At 32.8% G+C, this 26,045-nt stretch overlaps 2 protein-coding genes across 2 annotated transcripts in view; one reads left to right on the forward strand and one right to left on the reverse strand.

The window, feature by feature from the left end:
* The window catches only part of LOC132723680 (importin-4-like), a 53,342-nt gene extending 37,675 nt beyond the window's left edge, over nucleotides 1-15,667 (forward strand). Inside the window, exons 16-25 of the mRNA XM_060708446.1 lie at nucleotides 164-275; nucleotides 3,483-3,673; nucleotides 4,205-4,377; nucleotides 5,096-5,289; nucleotides 5,837-6,007; nucleotides 11,148-11,356; nucleotides 12,105-12,237; nucleotides 12,732-12,836; nucleotides 13,402-13,471; nucleotides 13,676-15,667. Of these exons, the coding sequence (XP_060564429.1) occupies nucleotides 164-275; nucleotides 3,483-3,673; nucleotides 4,205-4,377; nucleotides 5,096-5,289; nucleotides 5,837-6,007; nucleotides 11,148-11,356; nucleotides 12,105-12,237; nucleotides 12,732-12,836; nucleotides 13,402-13,471; nucleotides 13,676-13,833 (1,516 nt within the window). The 3' untranslated portion in view covers nucleotides 13,834-15,667. The remainder of the gene's footprint in view (nucleotides 1-163; nucleotides 276-3,482; nucleotides 3,674-4,204; nucleotides 4,378-5,095; nucleotides 5,290-5,836; nucleotides 6,008-11,147; nucleotides 11,357-12,104; nucleotides 12,238-12,731; nucleotides 12,837-13,401; nucleotides 13,472-13,675) is intronic.
* Nucleotides 15,668-24,262: 8,595 nt separating this feature from the next.
* LOC132723678 (uncharacterized) lies at nucleotides 24,263-25,896 on the reverse strand. Its single transcript, XM_060708444.1, has 3 exons — nucleotides 25,764-25,896; nucleotides 24,836-24,945; nucleotides 24,263-24,517 (listed from the first exon to the last, which is right to left on the reverse strand). The coding sequence occupies exons 1-3, from the start codon at nucleotides 25,894-25,896 to the stop codon at nucleotides 24,263-24,265; spliced, it is 498 nt and encodes a 165-aa protein (XP_060564427.1).
* Between the last annotated feature and the right edge of the window lie 149 nt (nucleotides 25,897-26,045).

Below are 26,045 nucleotides of genomic sequence, written 5' to 3' on the forward strand. Positions count from 1 at the left end.
ATAACATCTCTGTTAGAAGAAATGGCTGCAGAAGGCAATGTTTGAACATTTTTGGCAGATTATTTCCATGTCACATATTGTTTGGGAGGAAGGGCTTGATAGAAAATAAAGTTGTAAGAAAAGATTAGTTTAGATAAAGTGTAATGAGTGTATTATGTTGTAGATATGGTTTATTTGCGGCACTTTCGACACTCCTGAAGGGAAACATAGGAGAGTATTTACAGACTATGATGCATTTTATGCTGCTCTCACTACGATCTGCTGAGGGTGTAAAGGTTTGTATTTTACTTTGTGATAAATATTTTAAATGGAATTGTCCATCTATTAATCTGGACAAAACGATCATTTTTACTGAAAAATTAACTTTCAAAGTATGAACTGACTAAATAGCAAACAGTGTTACATAGAAGCTTAACCAAGATTATACAAGCCCATATAACTTTGATAATACAATTCAATATAATTTTGATTATACAAGCCCATGTAACTGATTGTACAAGTCCATATAACTGATTATACAAGTTCATTAACCTTGATTATACAAACCCATATAACCGATTGTACAAGCCCATGTAACTGATTGTACAAGTCCATATAACTGATTATACAAGTCTATATAACTGATTATACAAGCCCATGTAACTGATTGTACAAGTCCATATAACTGATTATACAAGTCTATATAACTGATAATACAAGTTCATTAACCTTGATTATACAAACCCATATAACTGATTGTACAAGTCCATATAACTGATTATACAAGTTCATTAACCTTGATTATACAAACCCATATAACTGATTGTACAAGTCCATATAACTGATTATACAAGTTCATTAACCTTGATTATACAAACCCATATAACTGATTGTACAAGTCCATATAACTGATTATACAAGTTCATTAACCTTGATTATACAAACCCATATAACTGATTGTACAAGTCCATATAACTGATTATACAAGTTCATTAACCTTGATTATACAAACCCATATAACCGATTGTACAAGTCCATATAACTGATTATACAAGTTCATTAACCTTGATTATACAAATCCATATAACTGATTGTACAAGTCCATATAACTGATTATACAAGTTCATTAACCTTGATTATACAAACCCATATAACCGATTGTACAAGTCCATATAAATGATTATACAAGTCCATACAACTGATTATACAAGTCCATATAACCGATTGTTCAAGTCCATATAAATGATTATACAAGTCCATATAACTGATTATACAAGTCCATATAACTGATTGTACAAGTCCATATAACTGATTATACAAGTCCATATAACTGATTATACAAGTCCATATAACTGATTATACAAGTTCATTAACCTTGATTATACAAACCCATATAACCGATTGTAAAAGTCCATATAAATGATTATACAAGTCCATATAACTGATTATACAAACCCATATAACCGATTGTACAAGTCCATATAAATGATTATACAAGTCCATATAACTGATTATACAAGTCCATATAACTGATTGTACAAGTCCATATAACTGATTATTAAGGCCCCCACGATTACACGTTTAAACGGATTCGTTTCGATTTTCATTCATAAACATTTACGATATTTTTTACAGTTTTATCGAAATGACCATATTGTCTTACAAAATATCTTAATTGCCTGAAATCATGGATTTTATCAATTCTTGTGGTTTATTCCAAAGTCTAAAACGGAAAATGGGTGTTTACAACCCTCCACACAGCATAACCGTGCAAAATTGCTCGTGACATAATACATTTTTGGTAAAAATGGGGATACAATTTGTGCTGACTCAATGCAGAAAATGTGTGCTGACTCAATCGTGATGAGCCCTGCACATTCTTTATTATGCTCCCCGAAAAATTTCGGGGGAGCATATAGTCGGCGCCTTGTCCGTCCGTCCGTCTGTCCGTCCGTTGTCTTGTCCGGAGCATAACTTGAAAACCCTTAGAGATAATTTATTGAAACTTCATACAGTGGTAGAGGGCATCGAGGGGGAGTGCAGTGTCAAAGAACCATAAATCTATTTTGCCCGGTTTTTGAATTATCTCCCCTTATAGAAAAATCTTGTCCGGGGCATAACTCTAAAACTATAAGAGATATCAACATGAAACTTTGTAGGTGAATAGATCTCAATGGGTAGATGTGCAGTGCATAAGAACAATAACTCTTTTCGTCCTAATTTTTGGAGTTATTGCCCTTTGTTAATTTTAATACTTTGAACTTTGTCCGGAACATAACTTGAAAACCCTTGGAGATAATTTGTTGAAACTTCATACAGTGGTAGAGGGCATCGAGGGGGAGTGCAGTGTCAAAGAACCATAACTCTATTTTGCCCGGTTTTTTGAATTATCTCCCCTTATAGAAAAATCTTGTCCGGGGCATAACTCTAAAAACTATAAGAGATATCAACATGAAACTTTGTAGGTGAATAGATCTCAATGGGTAGATGTGCAGTGCATAAGAACAATTACTCTTTTTGTCCTAATTTTGGAGTTATTGCCCTTTGTTTATTTTAATACTTTGAACTTTGTCCGGAACATAACTTGAAAACCCTTGGAGATAATTTGTTAAAACTTCATACAGTGGTAGAGGGCATTGAGGGGGAGTGCAGTGTCAAAGAACCATAACTCTATTTTGCCCGGTTTTTGAATTATCTCCCCTTGTAGAAAAATCTTGTCCGGGGCATAACTCTAAAACTATAAGAGGTATCAACATGAAACTTTGTAGGTGAATAGATCTCAATGGATAGATGTGCACTGCAAAAGAACCATAACTCTGTTAAGCCTTATTTTTGAATAATCTCCCCTTTTAGAAAAATCTTGTCCAGGACATAGCTGTAAAACTATAAGAGATATCAACATGAAACTTTGTAGGTAGATAAATCTCAATGGGTAGATGTGCAGTGCACAAGAATCATAACTCTACCTTGCCTAATTCTGGAGTTATTGCCCTTTGTTTATTTTTACTTTTTGAATTGTCCAGGACATAACTCGGATATCATAAGAGATATCATCAAGAAACTTTGTAGGTTGATAGATCACATTGATTAGAAGTGCAGTGCAAAGAACTGTAACAGCCTTGCCTAATTTTGGAATTATTGCACTTTGAACTTTTTCCACGGACATAACTCTGAAACTACAAGAGGTGTACTTTCCTGTGTCCAAAACCTATTCGGGGAGTATCACCCGGCTCAAACTGGGCTCTTGTTTGTACATGGATTAAAAATAGAAAGCAAGACATCATTTGGCGACTCAAATACATGGTGTGTATAGTACATAGAGGTGCCACCGTTTAAACGGTATTGTTTCGGTTCTTAGCAATCGTGTAAACATTTACAAAAAATTGTAAACGTGGGAGCCTTACTGATTATACAAGTCCATATAACTGATTATACAAGTTCATTTAACTTTGATTATACAAGTCCTATATGAATTTTATTTGTCCACACAACTGTTTTTGTAGGCTCATATAAAGGAGGAGAGCAGTTTTATGTTTGATGATGCAGAGTTTGATGATGAGGTAGATATTGAGGCTGAGGAAGCTGAGGCCGAGGGTGATACCTCGGATATAGCGGGAATCAGTGTGGAAAATGCCTACATGGAGGAGAAGGAAGATACTGCAGTTGCCATGGGAGAAATAGCTGTCAATGCTGGGTAAATAAATGTTTGAACAAGAAGTTGTTCGTTTTTGTTGTGATGTAGCTTACGATAATGTTTAAGTGGATATTTCATCACGTCAAAAATTTAGTAATTCCAGACATATTAGAGAAATTCCCGATCTCTGAGTGCAACAATAGAATGTTATGACAGGTTGGTTGATATTTACGCTAGTGAAAACTTTAAAGATTTTCGCCAATTCGCAAAATTCACCAGTAGTTCTGCATTGCTATAAACTTAACCACTTACTAGTATACAGTATTTCTTTATATTACACATGTTTAATATAAAAAGTCATGAATCCTATGTAAATCAATAGTGACGTCATTTTAAAATTTGTGAATCACACAATTGATTTTGCAGGAATTCAATGCTTTAATTGTGTGTATGACCAGCTTGATTTTATTGTTTTGCTATTATCTTCTTACACTACCTTATTTGTTCAAATTTAAAGCAGGAATAAAGCGATTCTGTACATTCTTACTATAAATTTTGATATTATTCTTATTTGAGATCTTTTTTCTTCAGGGCTGCATTCTTACCATATTTGGAGGAGAGCTATCAAGAGTTACTTGCCTTGTTAGATTACCCATCATCCCGTGTGAAAAAAGGAGTGGTAGCAGCTCTCGGACAGTTCTGTATTTGTATACATGAGGTGAACAAGATACCCTCTAGTGGTGATAATGGACCCTCCCATCTTGGTAAGGAATTATAACATAGGTTTTGCAACATTTTTTTTAACATTGTTCTGTAGTCATGTAGAGATAATGTGAAGACATGCCAGTTTTGAACTTTTGACTGATTCAGGAAGACTGCAGATGCTCCTCTCACAAGTTGAAATCAGATTATTTCTACAAAAAAAACCCTAGCTGGATAGATAGCTCTCTTGCATTGAAGAATTAAATTGAAAGGGCCGGATTAAAACCCACTGCAAGAAAGTGTGCATTATTTTGAGTTGTAACTTTAAACTGTTGATATCAAAATAAATGTTTTTAAAAGGTCTTGGGGCATTAGTCTTTTTGAGCTTGTCCGTTTTGAAGAAAAAGTGGAGCTTTTATGATCACTGCGTTGTTGTTGTCTTTGTAATTTTTGACTTTTAAAAACATTAATGTAGCCCATTATTCAACATTTGAAAAATTATCTTCATGAAACTTTGATTACTTGCTTATCATGACAAGGTGCAGTAGAAAGACAAGGGGCATAATTCTGAAAGCTGAATTTATGACCCTTTTTGAATTTTGTTGTTGTCAAAAGTGGTTATTTTAACAGATTAGCCTTGATGCATGCCATGCTCTTGTTTTTCCTCTTGATGTTTGTGGCAGGCTTTATCTTAAGAATGGAATGATCCAGTTGGTAATACCCTCAGTTGAATTGTCATTCTGTAACTAACTAAAGATGTGGTTCTTTCCAATTTTTCAGCTTTAAGTTCCATGTTAAACACATTGATACCAAGATTCCTGTCAATAATAGCCGACGATGATGACAGAGAGGTTGTCATGGCAACAGTTGATGTTATACATGACCTTTTAGAGAAAGTAGGTCAGCCAGTGTTGCAGGTACAGGACGCTACAGATCAGATTCTTACAAAGATGAAACTGATTTTCATACACAAGGTAAAAGTGAAGATTTAGATATCAAAAATTTATTTTATTAATAAATATAAAAAGAAATCAGAAAAGAAAAAGAAAATGTTAGTAGGCTTGCTTGTTAAGAAGAATTCATAGGAATTTATTTTATAAAGCTGTAATAGTGCTACATGTGAGCTTTGAAAGTTTTAAAGATCTATGCAGACTCCATTGTAAATACTGGAGGAGTTTACAGAAAACTGTTGTAAATGCTGGAACCAGTGGTCTATTAAGATATACTATATCTTCATTAACTTGTATCTTAATAGAGGTAATTTAAGGGTGCATCTTTATTATTGGAATGTACACTTGGCTTCCATATACAACATGTCAAGATTTGCAGAAATGTTTCGACATTAGATAGACATGGGAACTTCACAGACTACAAAAAAGTTTGAAAACGCACCTTTTCATACTGAGCAATTAAATTTGTTCATCGTAAAGTAAAATCTAATGTATTGTATTTTATTCAGGTGGCGTGTCAGTTAGATTAGTTCATCGTAAAGTAAAATCTAATATGTTGTAATTTATTCAGGTGGCGTGTCAGGAGGCGGAGGAAGAAGATGATGAGGATGAGCAGGCGGAGTTTGACGGCATGTTGATAGAATCTGCTGGTGACGTTATACCTATAATGGCCAAGTTGATAGGTGGCGAACATTTCCTAGGATTCCTTGGTGGTTTCTTACCCGATCTTCTTAAAAGAATGGTATGTTTAAACAAGTTCGATAATATGTTTAATATTGTTTAAATTGATATATCCAAGGAGATAATTTTTATAAGGAAATGGTTAAGAATTATTCTGGCTAAATCTTAGAACTGGTCAAACAACATGGAGGTTTTGGTAGTAATTTTATCATGAATCTTTGTTTCATTGCCTAAACTTGGTATACAATTATAGTCGAACATTGTGATGGATATATGTATTGAAGTTGATTTTTCCTGCTAAACAAATGTTCAGTTGTATTGGGTGATCAATGGTCTTAACAAAATACAGCATGACTGGAAACTCCTGAGTTTGACTTGAGTGTTCTTGTTTAGTCTTAAAGATTTCTTGACATGTCAGTATAATATTTATAAAGTAAATTCTGGAAATTTTCGTTACTGCCTGTTGGACAACCTGGGCAACAGGGACAATGGATTTTGTAGCCCCTTTTGTTAGTTTTACCTATCAATCTTACTTTAGTTTTTAGCTCGACTTTTTTTTTTTGAAAAAAAAGTAGAGGTATTGTTATAGTCAGGTCGGCGTTGCCGTTCCCGTCCACAAACTTGTACCTGGATCATAACTTTTTTTATTTCTTGGTGTATTGTCTTCATACTTGGCCACAACAACCCTTGGGACAAGACCTTTCAGTAGACCACACTAACCTTGACCTTCATCCATAAATGACCTTGACCTTCAAGGTTAAAAGTCCAATTTTTGCTTGTTCCTGCTGTTATTGCCTGTAACTTTGTTATTTTTGAATGGATTGTCTTCAAACTTGAACATAATTATCTTCAGGAATATCCCTTAAAAATAACTAGACAGACTTTGACCTTCACTCATAAATGACCTTGACTTTGAAGGTCAAATTATTGAAATTTTCATTTTTTTTACTATTATTGGCTGTAACTTTGTTATTTTTGAATGGATTGTCTTGAAACTTGAACATAATAATCTTCAAAGATAACTGTTAAAAATATACCGAAAGACCTTGACCTTCACTCATTAATGACATTGTCTTTGAAGGTCAAATTATTGAAATTTTCATTGTTTTGGCGGTAACTGACTGTAACTTTGCTATTATTGAAGGGATCAACTTCATATTATAACAGAACATTCTTAAGGATCAGACCTCGTTGTTTATCAAACCCACAAGGTTCCCACGCTGTCCGGGAAAACGGGAAATGTCCGTGAATTTGAACATTGGAGCTCCCGGCCTTGAAAAGTCCGGGAATTAGTGTTGATACATAAAAAAGTCGGGGAAGGTACGGGAATTAGTCTGGAAAAGGGGAGGTAAATCAAAAAAACCAAAATGGCGGTCTTTGCACAGTATATTGACTTCCGCATCTTGAATGTTGATGATTTTCGATTTACAACTGTTTTGGGAGGCCAAGTTTGACATTTATGAGATTTATCATTTATTTTCTGGTTACTATGGCGGTTTTGTTTGGAAAATCTAGGAAGACAGTCACAAATCAACCTTAAGTTTGCTTGATTGGCCCGTGCTAAGATGAAAGCTCACAGGTCTGGTTCTTCTTCCAATACTGTACATAACCTACTCTGGGGCATTGACGTACAGGGTAAATGGTTGTTTCCTTTGGCAAATTTTTGTATCCTAATTGCTCACTACCATGCTAAAAGCCAAAGGTAAATCAATATAAAATAAAAAAATAGTATTACATGCATGAACTATTGTCAAGGCAGCACACAGCCAATTGGCCACACCATATCTGGGTAGCACAAAATACCCAAATATAACAAGAATATACTAAAAATAAATGTGTTTTACTAAAAAAGTGCTGTTTTAATCATGAATACAATATACACTTTCACTAAGATGTAATGAAACATACCCAAATATACATTTTTGAACCAAAATATACCCAAATACAGTATACTCCATTAAAGCTATTAAATTAAAAAAATAATACAAATGAACTTGTATGAAATTTCAACAAAATTATACCCTACAAATTTAAATGTAGACAACAAATATTATCATATCTTGCAAGTACATGTGCCTATTCATTAATGAACCTAACAGTTAGATAAGCAAATGTCACATTTTTTTATGCCCCCGCCATGTAATGGCCGGGGCATATAGTGTTATTATGCCCCCGCCATGTAATGGCCGGGGCATATAGTGTTACCCTGTTCCGTCATTCCGTCGTTCCGTCATTCCGCCCTTCGTCATTCTGTCATTCCGTCATCATCAGTTTCCGTTCATTATCTTAAGAATGGTTGCACACATTCAACTAAAATTTGACATATGGATATGTCATGAGAAAATACAGGTCAAGTTCGAATTCCGTCATGGTTCAATGATTTTTGGCAGAGTTATGCCCCTTTTACTTTGAAAATAATATGAAATTTTCAGTTTCCGTTCATTATCTCCCCAAGGGTACAACACATTCAACTCAAACTTGACATATGGATATGTCATGAGAAAATACAGGTAAAGTTCGAATTTGGTCATGGTTCGATGATTTTTGGCAGAGTTATGCCCCTTTTCCTTTGAAAATAATATGATTTTTTCAGTTTCCGTTTAATCTCCCCAACGGTACAACACATTCAACTCAAACTTGACATATGGATATGTCATGAGAAAATACAGGTCAAGTTCGAATTTGGTCATGGTTCGATGATTTTTGGCAGAGTTATGCCCCTTTTACTTTGAAAATAATATGAAATTTTCAGTTTCCGTTCATTATCTCCCCAAAGGTACAACACATTCAACTCAAACTTGACATATGGATACGTCAAAGGAATGCGCAGGTCAAATTCGAATTTAGTCATGGTTCAATGATTTTTGGCAGAGTTATGCCCCTTTCACTTTGAAAATAATATGAAATTTTCAGTTTCCGTTCATTCTCTCCCAATGGTACAACACATTCAACTCAAATTTGACATATGGATATGTTTTTGGAATGCCCAGGCCAAGATTGAGTTTGGTCATGGTTCAATGGTTTTTGGCAGAGTAATGCCCCTTTCACTTTGAAAATAATATGAAATTTACAGTTTCTGTTCATTACCTACCCAACAGTGTTACATATTCAACTTAAATTTGACATATGGATATGTCAAAGGAATGGGCAGGTCAAGTTGGAATATGGTCATGGTTTGATGATTTTTTGGCAGAGTTATGTCCCTTTCACTTTGAAAATAATATAGATACATCTTAGGAATAAGCAGTTTAAGTTTGAATTTGGTTGTAGTTCAATGATTTAAGACAAACTTATCTTTCCTGAATGTTGGAAAAATTTTGAACTTTCAGTTTCAGCACTCTTACTTTTAGCCATTATTTTGGCTACAAATATGCAATATGCTATTTTTAAAAGGTTTAGACTGAATAGTTTCAATGCCTTGAACATTTTATGAAAATGGTTTGTGTTAACATTGAAAAGTTTTAAGGGCTTTAAACTTAAAATGAAAAAAATAATTAATGCACCATCTGAAATTTTGGCTGCATGCGGGGGCATCCGTGGCATGATGACACATTTCTAGTTTCTTACAACATCAGAACTGCCAATTTCAATGGAATGATCGAAAGTTATAGTTGGCTAAGTCATATTATTTTGTAAATATCAATTCATTTTCTCATTAAAATCAATATTGTATACAAACCAAAATGAATATTGCTATAATTTAGTGTGTTTGGGTATATTTGGGTATTTCATGCTGCCGCCATATTTTGTAGATGGTTTAAAAAATTGTAAGATCAAATCAAAAGATATGTCGTTGAAATACAAAAAAGAATCCCTAAATAACATCCAAAACGGCAAAATTGAAAATGTTGTAGACTAGGGCTTGATATATGGTACTGGAAAGTGCACCCGTAGCACTGGCTTAAGCAGAATACTATATTTTAACATGAAAGTCGTGAAATTTTGAATGTAGAAACACCTGCAGGCAGTTTTCATATACCCTTCAGTGTGACATGCTTTTGCCATTCTATGAAGCCTTAGTGGACTGAGGTCAAATGTCACGTTACTAATTAAAGTACTATGAATATCTGGTATAAAAAGTGATCCCTTGGAAGCATTAAAAACAGCAAAATTACATGAAAATTGCAGACAACCTGCAAAAACAGTTGCTGTCTCAAAGTACATTTCATTATTTATAGACACTGAATGTATTTCTTAGAAAGAATTAGATTTATGTCATGAACTACATGTATTATATTGGTGTTATTAAATGTTGTTCTAAACATTACCATGAACATATTCATAGGACAAAAAAATCAAATACATGTAGCTTGAAATTTAATCTTCTAAAAAGTCCTTAAAAAATCAAAAAAGGTCCTTGATAAGTCCTGGAAAAGTCCTTAAATTTTCAAAATATCTAAGAGTGGGAACCCTGAACCCAAATTTGCTTGGGCTCTTGACCTTGACCTTGAAGGTTAAATTACTGAATTTTCTCAGATTTGTGCATTAAATGACCATAATTATATATTTATTGGTGTGTGTGTGTATATATATATATTTACAACAACAACAAGAATTGCGTCATTGTTTCTATTTTTAGAAATTGCGTCATTGTTTCTATTTTTTAGAAGTTGCGTCATAGTTTCTATTTTTAGAAATTGCGTCATTGTTGCTATTTTTGGAAATTGCGTCATTGTTTCTATTTTTAGAAATTGCGTCATTGTTGCTATTTTTAGAAATTGCATAATGTTTCTATTTTTAGAAATTGCGTCATTGTTTCTATTTATAGAAATTGCGTCATTGTTTCTATTTTTTAGAAATTGCGTCATTGTTTCTATTTTTAGAAATTGCGTCATTGTTGCTATTTATAGAAATTGCGTCATTGTTTCTATTTTTAGAAATTGCATCATGTTGCTAATTTTAGAAATTGTGTAATGTTGCTATTTTTAGAAATTGCGTAATAGTTTTATTCATATATATATACAAAATATATAAACAAAACTAATGTGACAAAACAGACCAACTAAATTTATAAAAAGGAAACGTTAAGATATGTTCAAACCTTACTATGTTTGCGTTTAGAAAAAGTAAAAAGTCAAGCATGGCCCCCGCCCAGCGGTGGCTCTTGTTCCTTATATAAATTGATATGATTTATTTAGATGAACATAAGTTTTGATATAAGTATGTTACTTATCTGTTATATAATTTTATCACTGTTTTAGAGGCAGACGAGTTCTACAGCAGAGAAATCTTTCGCTGTTGGTACCCTAGGAGAGACTATAGAAGCTGTTGGTCCAGCTGTCAGTATGTATGCAGAAACACTATACCCAGTCTTTATGAAGATGGTGAGAGAACATGACGATGAGGTTCGAAGTAACTCTGTATACTCGCTGGGTGTACTAGTCGCAAACTGCGGCCAGAAAATACAAGGGTGAGCGATACTGTCTTTTATGTATGTCTTGTTAAATTGTAGACAATTCATTGACTAAACTGATTTGAATGATAGCTAAAGTACTTACTATAACCTTATTTTTGTTCTAATAGGACAAATTTTCATGTATTTTGCGCTAGATTCATTCTTGAAGTAAGTACAAAAATGTGATGAAAACCATAGAGATTTGAATAAACAATTTGCTCCTTTGGGAGATGAAGATGAATGTGTGACCACTGTCAAATTCTACAACTTCGGTAGATCTTTCAAACCAGAGTGAAATAGGTTATGTGAAGGAAAGTAAATGTTTGTGATAAGTTAAAGAATGTTAACAATTTTGATGACAGCTTTAATTTCAGTCCTGAGATTTATATTCGGAATAGGGCCTCTGTGGCTGAGTGGTTAAGGTCTTTGATTTTAAATCACTTGCCCCTCACCACTGTTGATACAAATCCTGGAAGGGACTTCGATTCATTTATGTGAGGGACCTATCAAGCTAGTTTGTGGAATGTTGGTGGTTCTACTCAGGGTACATGCTGGTGCCTGAAATGACGTGTGGAGGGGTACCTTAGGTCTCCCTCTACCAATAAAGCTGGAAAGTGGTCATTATGACTTTTACAATATTGGTGCCACATAAAACCCGCCAAACAAACAATTTCTATTCAGAACATCGTTCAGGTAGATAAAACTATTATTTTTGTGAATACTAAAGTACTTGTTTTTGATTATAAGATTATTTCTCTTGCAGAAAAATCCCTGAGGTATTGAAGGTATTATTTGAGATATTAAACAAGGAGAAGAACAAACGTGTAATAGACAATGTATGTGCAGCTGTATGTAGAATGATCATGGCCGGACATAAAGCTGTCCCCTTAGATGTTGTAAGTACTATAATTATCATTGATGATTTTGAATGTATTTTAATTCTAAGCCTCAGTGCTGGGGGCAAAGGCTACTACCCATGCACCTAGTGCAGACAATATCAGTAGTGCTGTCTGATCATTGTCTGCACTGTTCCCTATTCAGTCTGTAGTTATTTTGTTATATTCTCTTAAAAATGATCAACAGTTTTGTTCAGATTGGAAGGTCCAATTGTCTGGGTTTCACAAAAATTAATCTTTGATTAATTGTATGAAGAAATATTAAGAAATGTTACAATATCATAATCATTGTAATTAATAGGGTAACGCCATCCTGCGCTTCCATTTCTGACCGTCAATACTGTCAGACATTTGATTTAAGCATCTACATCTTGATATCTCCTGAATTGATAATGGACTAGTCCAAAATCAAAGCTGGTCAAGCCTATTATACAAATTTAGCAGAATCAAGAATGATTGAAACAAAGAATAGATATATTTATTTTTTATATCAGGTTGTACCAGTTGTAATCAAGTGCCTACCATTGAAAGAAGACCAGGAAGAGAATATAACAGTTTATAAATGTCTTACACAGCTGTATACTGCAGGAAATACACAGGTAACTTTTTAACAAGCAGTTCAATGTAGCAAAGCAAAGAATGATTCTAGACATTTTTTAAGTCAATAGATTTCTTTTTTTTAAGGTTTGATAGTGGTAAAATTGTTAAACAGTACAAGCAACTTATTGTCAAAATATGTACTAAAAAGTACACACTTAGATTTAAGAATGAAAGGATTTTGAAAACTTTATTTTCCATCATGTATCTCATAACATTGGGAGAGGGTAACTGTATGTCAAAAAACTTTTTAATGTGAGCAGATATCCCTGCATCAATGATTATTTATCTTCAACCATGTACAATTGTACAATTTTAATATGATCATATATCTGGAATGAAAAACGATGTTCTTTACACATTTGCTAGAGTGGTTTAAAGTCTGGTATTGAATTATCTTAGTTAATTTGTAGAATGATGATAGAATTTTATTAGAAAGTTATACCAATTTTGACAATATCGCCTTAATTAATCAGAATCTGTTTTGATAGAAGCACCATATGCTGATGTCTGCTGCAAAACATGCATTTGAATACTAAATTGATTCTCTACATGTTTATGTTAAAGGTTGTGACAGCTATCCCAGACATACTAAAGGCTGCTTCTGGTTGCTTAGGAACTGACAAATTTAAACCTGGTATGATTTTATTTCAATAGTGATTTGAACATAGAAATGCTGTTTAAGATCAAAGTAGTTAAAGCTGTTTCAAGAGCAAAGTTCATTTGTGTTTTGTTTTGAAAGAATTATGTATGTGTGATTAATTGTGCATAATAAATATAAAAAATTGAACATATATATGGCAAAATATAAAGTTATTTCATATTTGTTTTTGTATTGCAGAATGTGAGAAACTTGTAGTAGATTTAATTAAAGATGTGGCACAAAAATATCCTGCAGATTTCGCCAACTTGCGTAATACATTAGACGCTGACCAGGCTTCCAAACTAGACATTTGTCTATCAGCTATGAACGGACATTGTGTGAATGGTACATCCTGAGAAATAAAATGATGGTATCCAATCAGCATTGAATTCATCGGAAAAAGAGGGTAGCACATACCCAAATCTTGCTTAATCTTAAAAAAAAGAGGGTAAAACCATACCCAAACAGTTCTTAAAAGTTATCATTAATTCGAAATGAACCTATGGAAAATACACCATTGTTAGAGATATCATAAATATGTTGACACTTCGGCTTCCAAGAATAAATGGTCTCGTATATATGTTGAGATTGTTTAAAAGAGGAACAAATATTGAAAGTGCCTATTTACTGTCAGATAGAATATTTATAAATTTGGGCAAGGGTTAAAATGTTACCTTTCTAGGTCAGAAATAAGTTTTTATAAAGAGCTTTTATTGGACTTGTGTGAGCTTATGTTGCAATATGAAATTGGAGCTTTTATGTGGAATCATTTTAAGATACATTTGTAAAAAGAATCATGTATCGCATTTTTTTTTTATAATACAAGAATATAAAAGTAATGTGTGCTTTTAATGACATAATTTGTTTTACCAGTTAAATAATGTCATTTTGTTGAAATGAAACGTAGTATAAAAAGTTTCTACTAATGCTAAGGAATATGAATTGATTTGCTGAGTATTGAAATAGACAAGTATGTTTTCATGTGCTTGTATTTTTGATGTTTTGATTTTTAATTAGATAATTGGATTAAAATTCATATGCAAGTTAAAAGTTAGGCTATTTACTAAGCAGTTTTCACGGAAAATTTGGAATAAACTTGTATTGTTTAGTTGTAAGGAAAGTTTTAATTATTTGGGATAGCTGTAAAAAAAAAAAAAATTTTTCCCAATAATCTGTTTACAGTGTGTTGTATCTTTTTTAGTAACAGATTTTTGGGAACAACTCAGATTACAATTCAAGTTTTTTTGTCATCATTATTTTTAAGTTCTTCAGTTACAATACTCTGTGTATGTTTGTATTTTGCTCGGCTTCAAAAGCTTTCAGAGTTTTACTCTGTAGAAGTGAACCTGTTTGAAGTGAACCAAACTTGTGTTATGGTATTTATTTTTGTTACTGCTTCCATAAATGTTTTTTTGTTTGTCATTGCGGATTATCTTGTTTGTGGTGCATTTGTTTTTGTATACCAGTTAATTCTTTGTAAGATTTTGTAGTGCTTGATTGAAGATTTTCCAGTTATTGACATTTGAGATGATTATTACATTGTTTCAGTTGTTGTTGGTTTTTTTTTTCTTTTTCAAAATCATAAGAGCTTATGCAGTGATATCAATTTTGTTAAGAAACCAAGTGTCACAACACTTTTTGTGTGTAAAAAAAAAGATAATCCATGAATTTAAGAAACCACTAAAATGTCTTGTGACAAAACCAGGAAACTTCATACCCACAAAATTAAATGAATTCACAGTAATACAGGAATTGTTTTATGAATAATTACAATTCGGTATTGGTTATGATTACCTAAAAGTAGCAAATCATGTCATTTCTTGGAGTTTTTGTGCCAGTATTGTTGTTCACAAATCACAATGTCTTATATTTACTTGCTGAATACTAGATGTAATGGTGGTTTGTCTTTGATAAAAGTATAAATTTCAGCCAGTCTGTACATCTGTACTATGGCTAACAATATAAGTTCAGGCCCGCTTATACCCCTTGACTTATGGAAGAGGTCGACTTATGGAGGCATACATATACAAATTGTCTTAAAAGAACCTGTTTGTAAATTATGTAAAATAATTAAAAGTACAGTCTAACTTGCCCATGCGACCACGTGTATTAAGCGACTTTTGTCTTAAACGACCACTTTAACTTCCCCCCGATCATTTTCTCTCTATATCTTTAATGTATTAAGCGACTTTTGCTCAACGCGACCAGCGACCGCTAATTAGTCTCCTTATTGACATCAATCTTTTCATTAAACGACCACTTTTACCTGTCAAGTAATTGTGTTTTTAGAGAACGCCACCTCGTTATGTCACACGTGTCAGCAATCAAAACACAACAATAAACGTGTGAAAAACTCTATTTCCCATACCGTTTTAGCGTATGCAAATGAAGTTAAGTATACGCGTGACGTGTATTATCCAATAATATCGGATAAACAATGCAACGCTCCGCCCATACTGAGATAGTGTATACGCTTCGCTTGTTGACATTTAGACTGCATTGAATTGACCTTGAACTTGATCAGCCATTAAATTAATCGTAACAAATAGATGTAGTTTGTTTATTTCAAATGAAAAATGCACAGCAGAAAACATCTTCACTAATAGGGTTTTCGTGATGGAGACAAGGAAAAACAACGGAGAAGTTAAAAAATTCTGGAAAAAATGTCAAACATGTACGTAATGGATCAAAACTGTTTTGTCAATAAATATCAGAACGTTATTTTTACATTTGCATCCGTTTAGATTTTCGAAGCGTACTTATTATTCAACATTTATATAAAAATGAAGTTGAAAAACAATCCCATCGAATAAAAAAGATGTCATTTATAAATTTTGACTTTTATATCATGCTGACTGTCTTAAGAGACCGTTTCATTAAGCGACCGTTTTTGGTGTTTCCCTTGCCCGGTCGCTTAATACACGTTTGACTGTATTCTATTATTCTAAATCTGTAAATAGTTTTTGTTAATTCTGAGGAAAAAGATGTTTTATATTTAGAGGTCATAAAATTTAATCTTTACTCAAGATGCCATGTTTGGTATCTAAGTCTTTTGAAACAGTATGTTTTGAGTAAATTATTTTCCTCATAATTAACAATGTATTTTTTCATTATTTGTTTGTGCAATATACCACCATATTAATTGTAACAATTTCTATTTATTAATGAATTAATACTGTTAGTGATTTTTGTCATATTTGTATTTGTTTGAAAAGAGGGTTTGATGATTGTGTTAAAGGGACTTAACTGAGGTTTATTTTTTTCATGAGGGGACTGGAAATATTTTTTTGATAATTTTGTACCATACCAATAACTTATGTGCAGAATTTCAAATCATTGGCTCACTCAGTTTTTCCAGAAAAAAAAATTCTTGTGAAAAATGATCCCAAAATGAAGTGTTTAAATGCTTCTACCTCCACTTTGGCAAAGAAATGTACTATGAATCAATTTTCAATTTCATTCTTAGTATTCCTTCATTATCTAATTTACCGCCTCCATGGTCGAGGGGTTAGAGTCAATGACTTCTAACCCAGTTACCTCTCTGGCGTAGGTTCGATCCCCAGGAGATGCTTTGGTAGTTTAGCACGGAGGAAGGTAGTCTAGTACTGGTGTAACTCTCTAGGAACGATGGTTAGGAAACTACCCGCCTATATGACTGAAATACTGTTGGGAAAAGGCGTAAAATGAAACAAACAAACAAACATTATCTAATTCATATTTTTCCTTTTAAGTGCCCCCAATTGATCTATGTAAGATTCTCAAGTTTATGTTTTTAGGCTTTTTGACCTTATTTGAGCTCCTATAAGAAATGTGGATGAAAAGTAAAAATGAAGTAAAGATTTGATCTTTTGTCTTTGTACAGTTCATGTGTTCATTAAAATGCATGCATTTCTTCATGTTTGTCAATATTAATTTTTCAGTGATGGGTCAAAAGTGTAATACTTTATTTAAAGCAACTTTTGTTGCGAATTTTAGGTTATTATAAATTTTTCACAATAGTGATAAAGTGTGAAAATAATTTGTTGAATTGTGAGTGAAATTTTGTGCTTTTTAACAGTTGAGGCTTTATGAGAGCAGAAAAGTTGTTTTCAATATATACTGAACCAAAAAAGAATTCTGTAGCATATAGATTTCAAATTTTGTGTCCTTGACCTTAACCCATTACTTCATGAGCATTTTGTGAAAAATGGCTGTTTTCATTGAAAAGTCTCCCGTTACAAGTTCAAATGCTATAATACTATAAAAAACTGCTTCAACACTAATCAAACTTGGCACAAATGTTGACTGGACATTGCCCTTGCAACAACATGATCAGGCTTAAATTTTCTGTTACCATGGCAACGAGGGACATCTCAAAATTGCCAAAAAATCACATTTTGCGTTGATTTTTTTTCCATCAAAATTGATTTCAAAGTGCTGCAACTTCTCAATGGATTGAGATAGAGTCAAATGCTTTTCAACGTTGGTTACATGTTACCTTATGATCAATCTGGGGTCATTTACAGCCTCTCACAAGTCCAAAATTTTCTTGGCGATGAGGGGACTCGCCCCCCTTCAAACCCCCCAAACAGAAGGGGGCACATCCCCCTTCTGGCCAACCCCCTGATGTATCTTTTGGTTGGGGGCCGCGCCGAAAAAAGAGGTCACTTTTTTAAACAACATTTCTCAAACAAAAAAAAAGTGTTGGGGGCCTAAATAAGGCATTTTTTTTCATTCATTTGAGACAACAAAAAAGGGGGGGGGGGGGGGGGGGGGGGTTTGAAAAAAGGCGTTAAAAGGCGTGTATATGAAGTAATGGGTTAAGATGACTCCTATTGATATTTGGGTCAGTAGGTTAAAGGTTACATTCACATGGGTTAGTGACTATGACAAAAAAAATCTTGTTTAATCAATAACTTGAGAATTCCTGTTTTTCAGTTTGTCAGATTTGGTGAAAAGGTTTTTCTCATGAACCCTAGTGATTTCGAGGTCAGTAGGTCAAGGTCATGGTTACCTTAACCACAAAAGCTGATCTTCAGATGTGCCTTAATGGTTTGTAGCTGACTAAATGGTTATCATTAGGGGTATACATGACTCACAAAAATTCTTCATTTTTTAACTTCCCTTTGAAATAATTATGTCTTCGTATCAAGATGGAAATGGATGCTTTGGAATTACAACAGAAAAAATTCGAGAATCTAAATATTGTTTTAACTTGAAATAATCAATATGTACAAAAACAATCTATATTTTTACCATGTACGTATATTATATTAAATGGGATTGGCATGTAATCCATTGTTTTTGAAGTTTCATTAAAGATTTAAAGGAATAATTTGTTCTTTTCTTTCTAAAGGTTTTCTTGTTGCACTATATTTCCTAATAACTAATTAGGACTATATTTATATGAAATTTATTGAACTAGAACAAAAAAGACAGTTTTATGTTTCTTTTCTTTTTTAAAAAAGGAAATATAAGAGGACCTTGGTACTAAACAGACAGTCTTGTTATATTATGACAAATGGAATCGTGTAAATAAAGTTGACAACGGGAATGATGTTAACTTAGACTCTGGAAAGCTAAGGCTATTGTGTCAAAGAGAATCATGCCAATATAGCCTCAGTATTTTGTGACAACAGGAATCGTGTCGATAGCTAGAGCTTCAGGATATTATGACAAAAGGAATCCTGTTAATGTAGCCTTGGGATAGTGTGGCAAAGGGAATCATGTCATATTGTGACAAGGGTAATAATGTCAATTTCATCTAGAACAAATACAATCGAGCAGCTTGATCCAAGTGAGTATTATGTTCAGTGCTACAAGAAGGTTGTCAACAATATCTATTTTTACAGTCAATTGATAAAGACACACTGTAGATTTTACAAGATCAGATAAAATCCGGATTGAAAGAGAAAGATCCAAAATTTCGACAAAGCTTTATTTCATCCTTTGGAATAAACATAACAAATTGATATATCAACGATTACACGATTAAAAAAGTTACATTTTGATATGTATTTCTTCGATTCAGTATAAAAACACATCTGAGTAAACAAGCTAGCATTTTGCCTCAATCTTCAGTCATGATTGTTTTATAAACATTTTGCACACACTTGAATTATGTGTGTGTCATATACAAATATCGTTGAATATCAGTCGAATGAATAAAATATATGATTAAACATAACTTGATTAACAATCAGAAGCCATAGACTGGTGTCTAAACCAAAGTATGTAAATGCTACCTCCAAATTAATGAGGAAAATATTTCATAAAGAAAATTCAAATCTGGTTTACTATATAAAAAAGCATGAGGTTTTGTATTTAACAAAGTTTTGTTTTATCTATTAAAATATTCTAGCTTTTATAAATATTTATGTTGCATATTTTACAGTTTAATTAAGAAAATTCATTTGTTTCCTATCAACGTTAATCTTTTTTTGATACATAAACACCACAAAATATATGGTCTTTTTTTTGGTTATTATAAACACCATTATTTGTTACATAAACACCACAAAACAAAAGTCGAGCATATCCTTAAACTACATTGGTTTTTTTTTTCTCTAAAAATTTATCTTTATGTCCAAGCATAATTCTATGTTTAGTTACCATGTAGTTGTTGTAGTGTTACCATTACAACAAATGTGAGCATCAGAAGTACTTCTTCATCAGTAAAAGTAGAAAATCAAAATTTTAAGGGAATGTTTTGTTTTCTCTAGCTTCAAGCAAAGCCCCCATATAAAAATAATTAAGCACTCTTTGAATTAACCCTGTGAGAATTTTTTATGAAGGTAAAACATAACAACCTACTAAACAACATCATTCAAAATGACATGAACACAATGTATAAAACATGATTATCAAAAATACTACAAAATTCAAAATCTACACCAAGAAATGGTTTTATACATGTTATTGATAAAAAAAAAACTTACAAGATTTGTGATTAAAAATTATTTTGTTAAATTAACAAAGTGCATCTGCAAAAATATATATCGCCACCTTGTTGCAGTAAAAACAGATTTTAACTCCCTTATATAATTTAAGGTGATGCTATGCAACTAGTTTGAACAGTATAAACATCTCTATGCCTTATTTGCCTCAAAAAACACTATAATAAAAAATTAAACACTATAAACACAAACCCAATTAATAAAGCATAAAAAAATTATAAAAGTTCATCTCAGCAGTAGCTCACTAGTTTGTTTTGGGTTGTTTTTTTAACTACTTTGACAAATTAAATAACCTGTCATAAAGTTAACAAATCCTAGGTTACACAAAGGTCACAAAAATATAGACTTTAAAATCAGTCCCTAAAACAAACACTCCTAATGGTTACTTAAATTAACCAATAAAATGATAATAAATATTAAACAAAACTTACAAGTACTCTCTATCTAAACATTAGATGTTTTGATGTTTGTGTATCAAGTGTAATCTAAAACCAGTCACCCTAGGGCGGCGTTCTCATGGTGTCCAAAGAAAATTCAGAACACTGAGGTGAGCGCAGGAAGATCACAAACATCGGCACAGCATCGCATAGAATGCCAAACGACGGCGCGCATTTTGAGAATGCTCAAAACAAATGCCGTCACTTGGCATTCTGATGAGAGCTTAGTGGAATCGCAGTAAGGATGCTGTGGCAAGTCAGTAGCATCTCGCCAATTAAAACACCGTTGAAGCTCCCTAGCATTGCCATGATTGCTGTGAGGACGCCATGAAGTCTCCATGTCATAAAAAATATCACATTTCTTATTGCGATCTAGCAGCGCTTTGTTAACTTCAACAAGGCCGTGCAAACTCTGTGAAAGCACAGTCTAGTGTGACATGGCCTTAATATGATATGGATACGCATAGATGGACAGACTAAATTTTGAAAGATTGATTTTACCTGCAAGATTGAAATTGGAGTACTTATAAGTTTTGTTATTTACATGTATACTTAAAACATAATGTCAAAACATACATTTTTACACAAAATAAAGCATTTCTGTCTAATTAAGCTCTTTTTTTCTAATTAACATATTTGCAAATAGAGGTAATGGAAAATCGGAAAAATACAGTATGTATATGGAAATATACATCGACATTTGTAAAAATATAAAGGGGTTTCTATAGTGAAATATATTTGATATTTTGGGCTGAACAAAACTAAATTAACTTTAAGCATTTGACTGTAATATGCTAAATTATCTTATAATGTTTTAAGAAGGTTGAGATCTTATACTTGAAATTTAAAATCATTTAAATTGATATATCAATGTAAACACAGCATTCATAGTGCTTGAAAAAAACATTAATGGAAGTAATATCTTATTATATAATATTCAATCGATTTAATGTCAAATGAAGATATAATTTAAAGAAAAAAGCATTTTTGTTACAATGAAAACAATTCTTAAATGACAATTATGTATCTTTTTTTTTCCTTAACTTAAAAAGGTAATTTGATGTATAAATTTGTTTATGTGAAAAAATAATGAATATGGGGTTGTACTGTTAAAAGTTGATTATTCTATTTATGGTACAACCCCAAAGGATGAGCAATTAAAGAGATAATGATAATGACATAAAATATTTGTTCTTTGAATATACCAATTGCACATACAGTAATAAACTAAATATCATATGCAAACAATATCAACTCAACAACCTTCACTCTTTATCTAAAAAGTATAAGTATCAAAGATAGTACCTACATCTTTTGTATTTTTATAAGTTTTCATTATGAATTTATGCAATTTTGGTATAATGAGGTTTCCATTATTTGTAAAAACTACTTTTTTCAAAACTTTGAAAAATAAATTCACCACATGATTATGGTTTTTGTATAAAGCATAAGTGTGTATAGCAGTATTTAAATTTAATAACAACCATCTAATTTGGAATGCATTAAAGAACGTGAAAAACATCAAGGATATATAAGTTTTGGTTATATCTGTGGAACATCCTTTGTTTAATAGTAAGATCAATGAAGTTGTTCCCCTTGGTTATATGCATGGAACATGCTTTTATTTAACAAGAAAACAACATAATCTTTTCCCTCGGTTATGTGTGCAGAACATACTTTCATTTTATAATAAGACCACTTTAGTTGTTTACCTTTGTTATATGCATGGAACATGTTTTTATTCAATAAGAAGACAACATAGTCTTTTCCCTTGGTTATACCTGTGGAACATATTTTTATTTAATAAGACCACTTTATTGGTTATCTCGTTTTTATCTACGGAAAAACTGCTTTTATTTATTAATATGACAACTTTTTGCAGTTTCCTTTGGTTAAATCCATGGAGCATGCTTTTGTTTAAGAAAAAGAGCACTTTAGTCTCTTCCCATTTATATCCACAGAGCATCATTTTATCTTATATTCAGAATGCTTTTTACAGTTTCCCTTGGTTATATTCATGGAACATCCTTTTAATTAATAATAAAGACCACTTAGGTTTTTTCCCTTAAGTGGTCTCATTAAAAAAGAATGACTATTTAAGTGAATAAATATTACACATAAATGTCTTCAGTATCCATCCAAATCATTTCTAAGAGATACACTTGGTTGATTCATGATGTTTCGTTAACTCTAGTAGCCCATTTTCAATTTTGCAACTCACTATTTGTGATAATTGTCAGATTTATCTTCCCTTTGTTTAAAATGACATAACAGTTTGATCACAGTCAACATCATTTACTAGTCTAGTACGGGCTTTTGCCCTAAACTGGTCGTATGCACCAATGACATGTGGTCGTCTGGTGCAAAATGGTTTCGCCTCTCTTATCATTATATTTCAGATTAAATTATCATTAGTGTTTGTGACATGGTTTTTTGTTCATTTGATTACGAATTTTCCATTGCATTTTGCTGCCATGGAACTAATTTTTAAGTAAGTCAGATCTATCCTTTCCATTTGCCTTTGAAATTTATCCGCCTTATAAAACTTGGTCCAGGTTCAATATTTTGTCCAAATTTATTTCCCAAATCCAGCTGAATCCATAAACTACTAAAACATCATCATTAATCTTACATTACTAGCATACCTGATAGGCTAATCTGGCATCAGTAGATGCTTGCAACTTTAGGACCTACTTCTGCACTATTTTCTGTCAAATTTGTGTAGGATAGACAAAGTTAACTGTTGTCACATGAAGGTTTGATGCTTGTGGTACAGCACCAGATGTTTCTTGGATTTGTGCTGCAATTTCTGGATAATTTTGAATGACCTTGGTTAATCAGGTACTCGTGTGAAATTTAGCTAGTATGTGCAATATTTTCCGCGGTATTTCGGTGGGCATGAACTGGTTGATTACTGCTTTCTTTGACTTAGACTTTCCTTGGTTTCTTTCTTTGGTTTCTTTCTTTCCGGTCCTCTATTTGGCAGCTTCTGACCTCGGATGATCATATTTCTATGATATTACTTTGGAGCAACAGGAGGCACATGACTTCGAGCCCGCTGTGGTTGCACCTAAAGCATATGTTTTTAGGCCTACTACAAACATTAATCTGGGATCACTACAAGCCTGGTTTGGGCCCTGCTGGCATCATACAAAATCATCTGCAGTACATTTATTAACTTTCTTTTCAATGTTCTTTCCTTGCGTATTTGAATATTGTCCTTATTGTCTTTTGGCATAGCTTTCAACAGTATGCAATTCTTCTAGCAAGGGGTATACTCTATTCTTGGAGTATTTTCTGTCGAAGTTGCTACTGAATCTTGATATAGATTCTGTCTGAACAGGACTCGGCAGCAGATCTGGCACGTGTAATCTAAGTGGTACCAAGGTTCGGACTCAGAACTTGAAACATGTCTACCAAGTCTCCCTTCTCCCTACCATCTCCATCACGCATTGTAAGTTCCCCATGTGGAGCCCCTCGTCACTAGAACTAGAGGAATCTGATAGGTGGCCTGAACAGACTGTCAGTTCTGATTGGCTACTGTCAGTAGAGGTGGGGCTTCCAGGGGTTTGTCTAGGGTTTGTATTAGGTGCTGATGTATCGGCACTGATTGCCTCATGGTATGAAGGTGGCTGTGGTAATGAAGGGTCAACTGGATTGCCAAATGCCTGTAAAGGACAGGTAAGTAATTCTGACATACATGATATTATACAGCATAATATGTTACTCATTGGAGCATAAATATTTGTACTGAAAAAAACAATGTCAAAAATATAATATTTAAGTGTAACTTCAACAAAATATAACTTTTTTTTTTTTATATTTGCAATTTCTATAAAAATTCCTATTGCATGAAAACAAATGACAAATACAAGTGACGACGAAATTTTCAAATATGTCCTCAACCATCAGATCTTGTTTCAAATTGGAAAAATAAACTATTATAGTTTTGTTTTCATATACAAGGACTACATTATTATACTTACAACATTAAGGTACCATCCTGGTGGGTTCTGCATTGCCTCGTCATACGTGGGTGGCCTGTCTCGTTCAAAACTTCCGAACAATCCAAGTCTGCGCCTGTGTCGTCTGCGCCCTTAATTGATCAAATTTAACATCATCAAATCTTGGAATCAGTAATTACATAAATCAAATAAATCATGACAACCTAAAATATTTGTTCAAGTGTAAATTTCCTTTTTTTATATTCTATGAGTGATTAGACTAAAGCTTAGCATAGAACAATGATTGGTACAAATACAATAAATCCAGGAAGCAGACTCAAAAGTGATTAATATAAGCTGCAAGAACTTGTTTGCAATCAAACCTAAATAAATAGGTTTAAACTTAATTAAAATAAATCATTGAATATCTTAACAATTATATACACTCTATGATATATTGAAATAAAAAAAAAACAACATAAAACAAACTGACTTTACATGCTTATTTAGACATTTTACCTATTTATATGTAATAGAAAGAGCATCGAAACACGAGGCTATTTAGGGGGCATAGCACCCTAGTATTAATCAGATTGCCAAATGTTTTGATGTTCTTTCTTTTTTGTATCATAGTCAAACATAAAAACATGTTCCCTGTTGTCACAATATGAAACCTCGGAGTAAATTAACCAATGAACGAGCATCTAAATATAATATTTCTGTCGCTTTCACTTTCTCTGCCGTCACAATAAGTAAACCCCAGCAAAAATGAGCCAATCAATAGGCATGCTCTGGAGTGCGGGTAACTAATACTTTACTTTTACTTTAAATCAACACTAAATTTAAGTTCTTTGAATCAACTAAAACAGCACTTGGGTAATATTAAAGAAAACCCAGACAAAAGAACTAACTGACGAAAACAAGTCATTACCTTAAAGATATCTGAAATTTAAAAAAAAATTATAATTACTTCTCCGTTCTGTTACGTCCTCACTGACAGTTTGTAATCTCTCGCTTGATCCAGAGTTTACGGAAAACGTGTTACGACATCCCCCGGTATCACAAAAAGGGGGAAAAATAAAAAATGAGGGTCGTATCCCCATGGGAACTATCCCCCCTATATTTATAGTATACTGATAGCTCGGGGCCCCTTTTGGCCTTATTATTTTGAAAAAAAAATATAAAAAATTGCTTTTTCAATGAAAATTAAAAAACCCTAATTCTTTTTATAAGAATCACCCACTCCTATAAG

Source organism: Ruditapes philippinarum, unplaced genomic scaffold, assembly GCF_026571515.1.
Source record: "Ruditapes philippinarum isolate M1 unplaced genomic scaffold, ASM2657151v2 ctg359_1_1_1_1, whole genome shotgun sequence".
Lineage (NCBI taxonomy): Eukaryota > Metazoa > Mollusca > Bivalvia > Venerida > Veneridae > Ruditapes > Ruditapes philippinarum.

Coding starts and splice junctions, on each gene's coding strand:
- LOC132723678 (XM_060708444.1), bottom strand. CDS start 25,896: ATGGGGATACGACCCTCATTTTTTATTTTTCCCCCTTTTTGTGATACC. Junction 24,946..25,763: donor GGACGTAACAGAACGGAGAA/GTAATTATAATT, acceptor TGATCAATTAAG/GGCGCAGACGACACAGGCGC. Junction 24,518..24,835: donor CAGGATGGTACCTTAATGTT/GTAAGTATAATA, acceptor TGTCCTTTACAG/GCATTTGGCAATCCAGTTGA.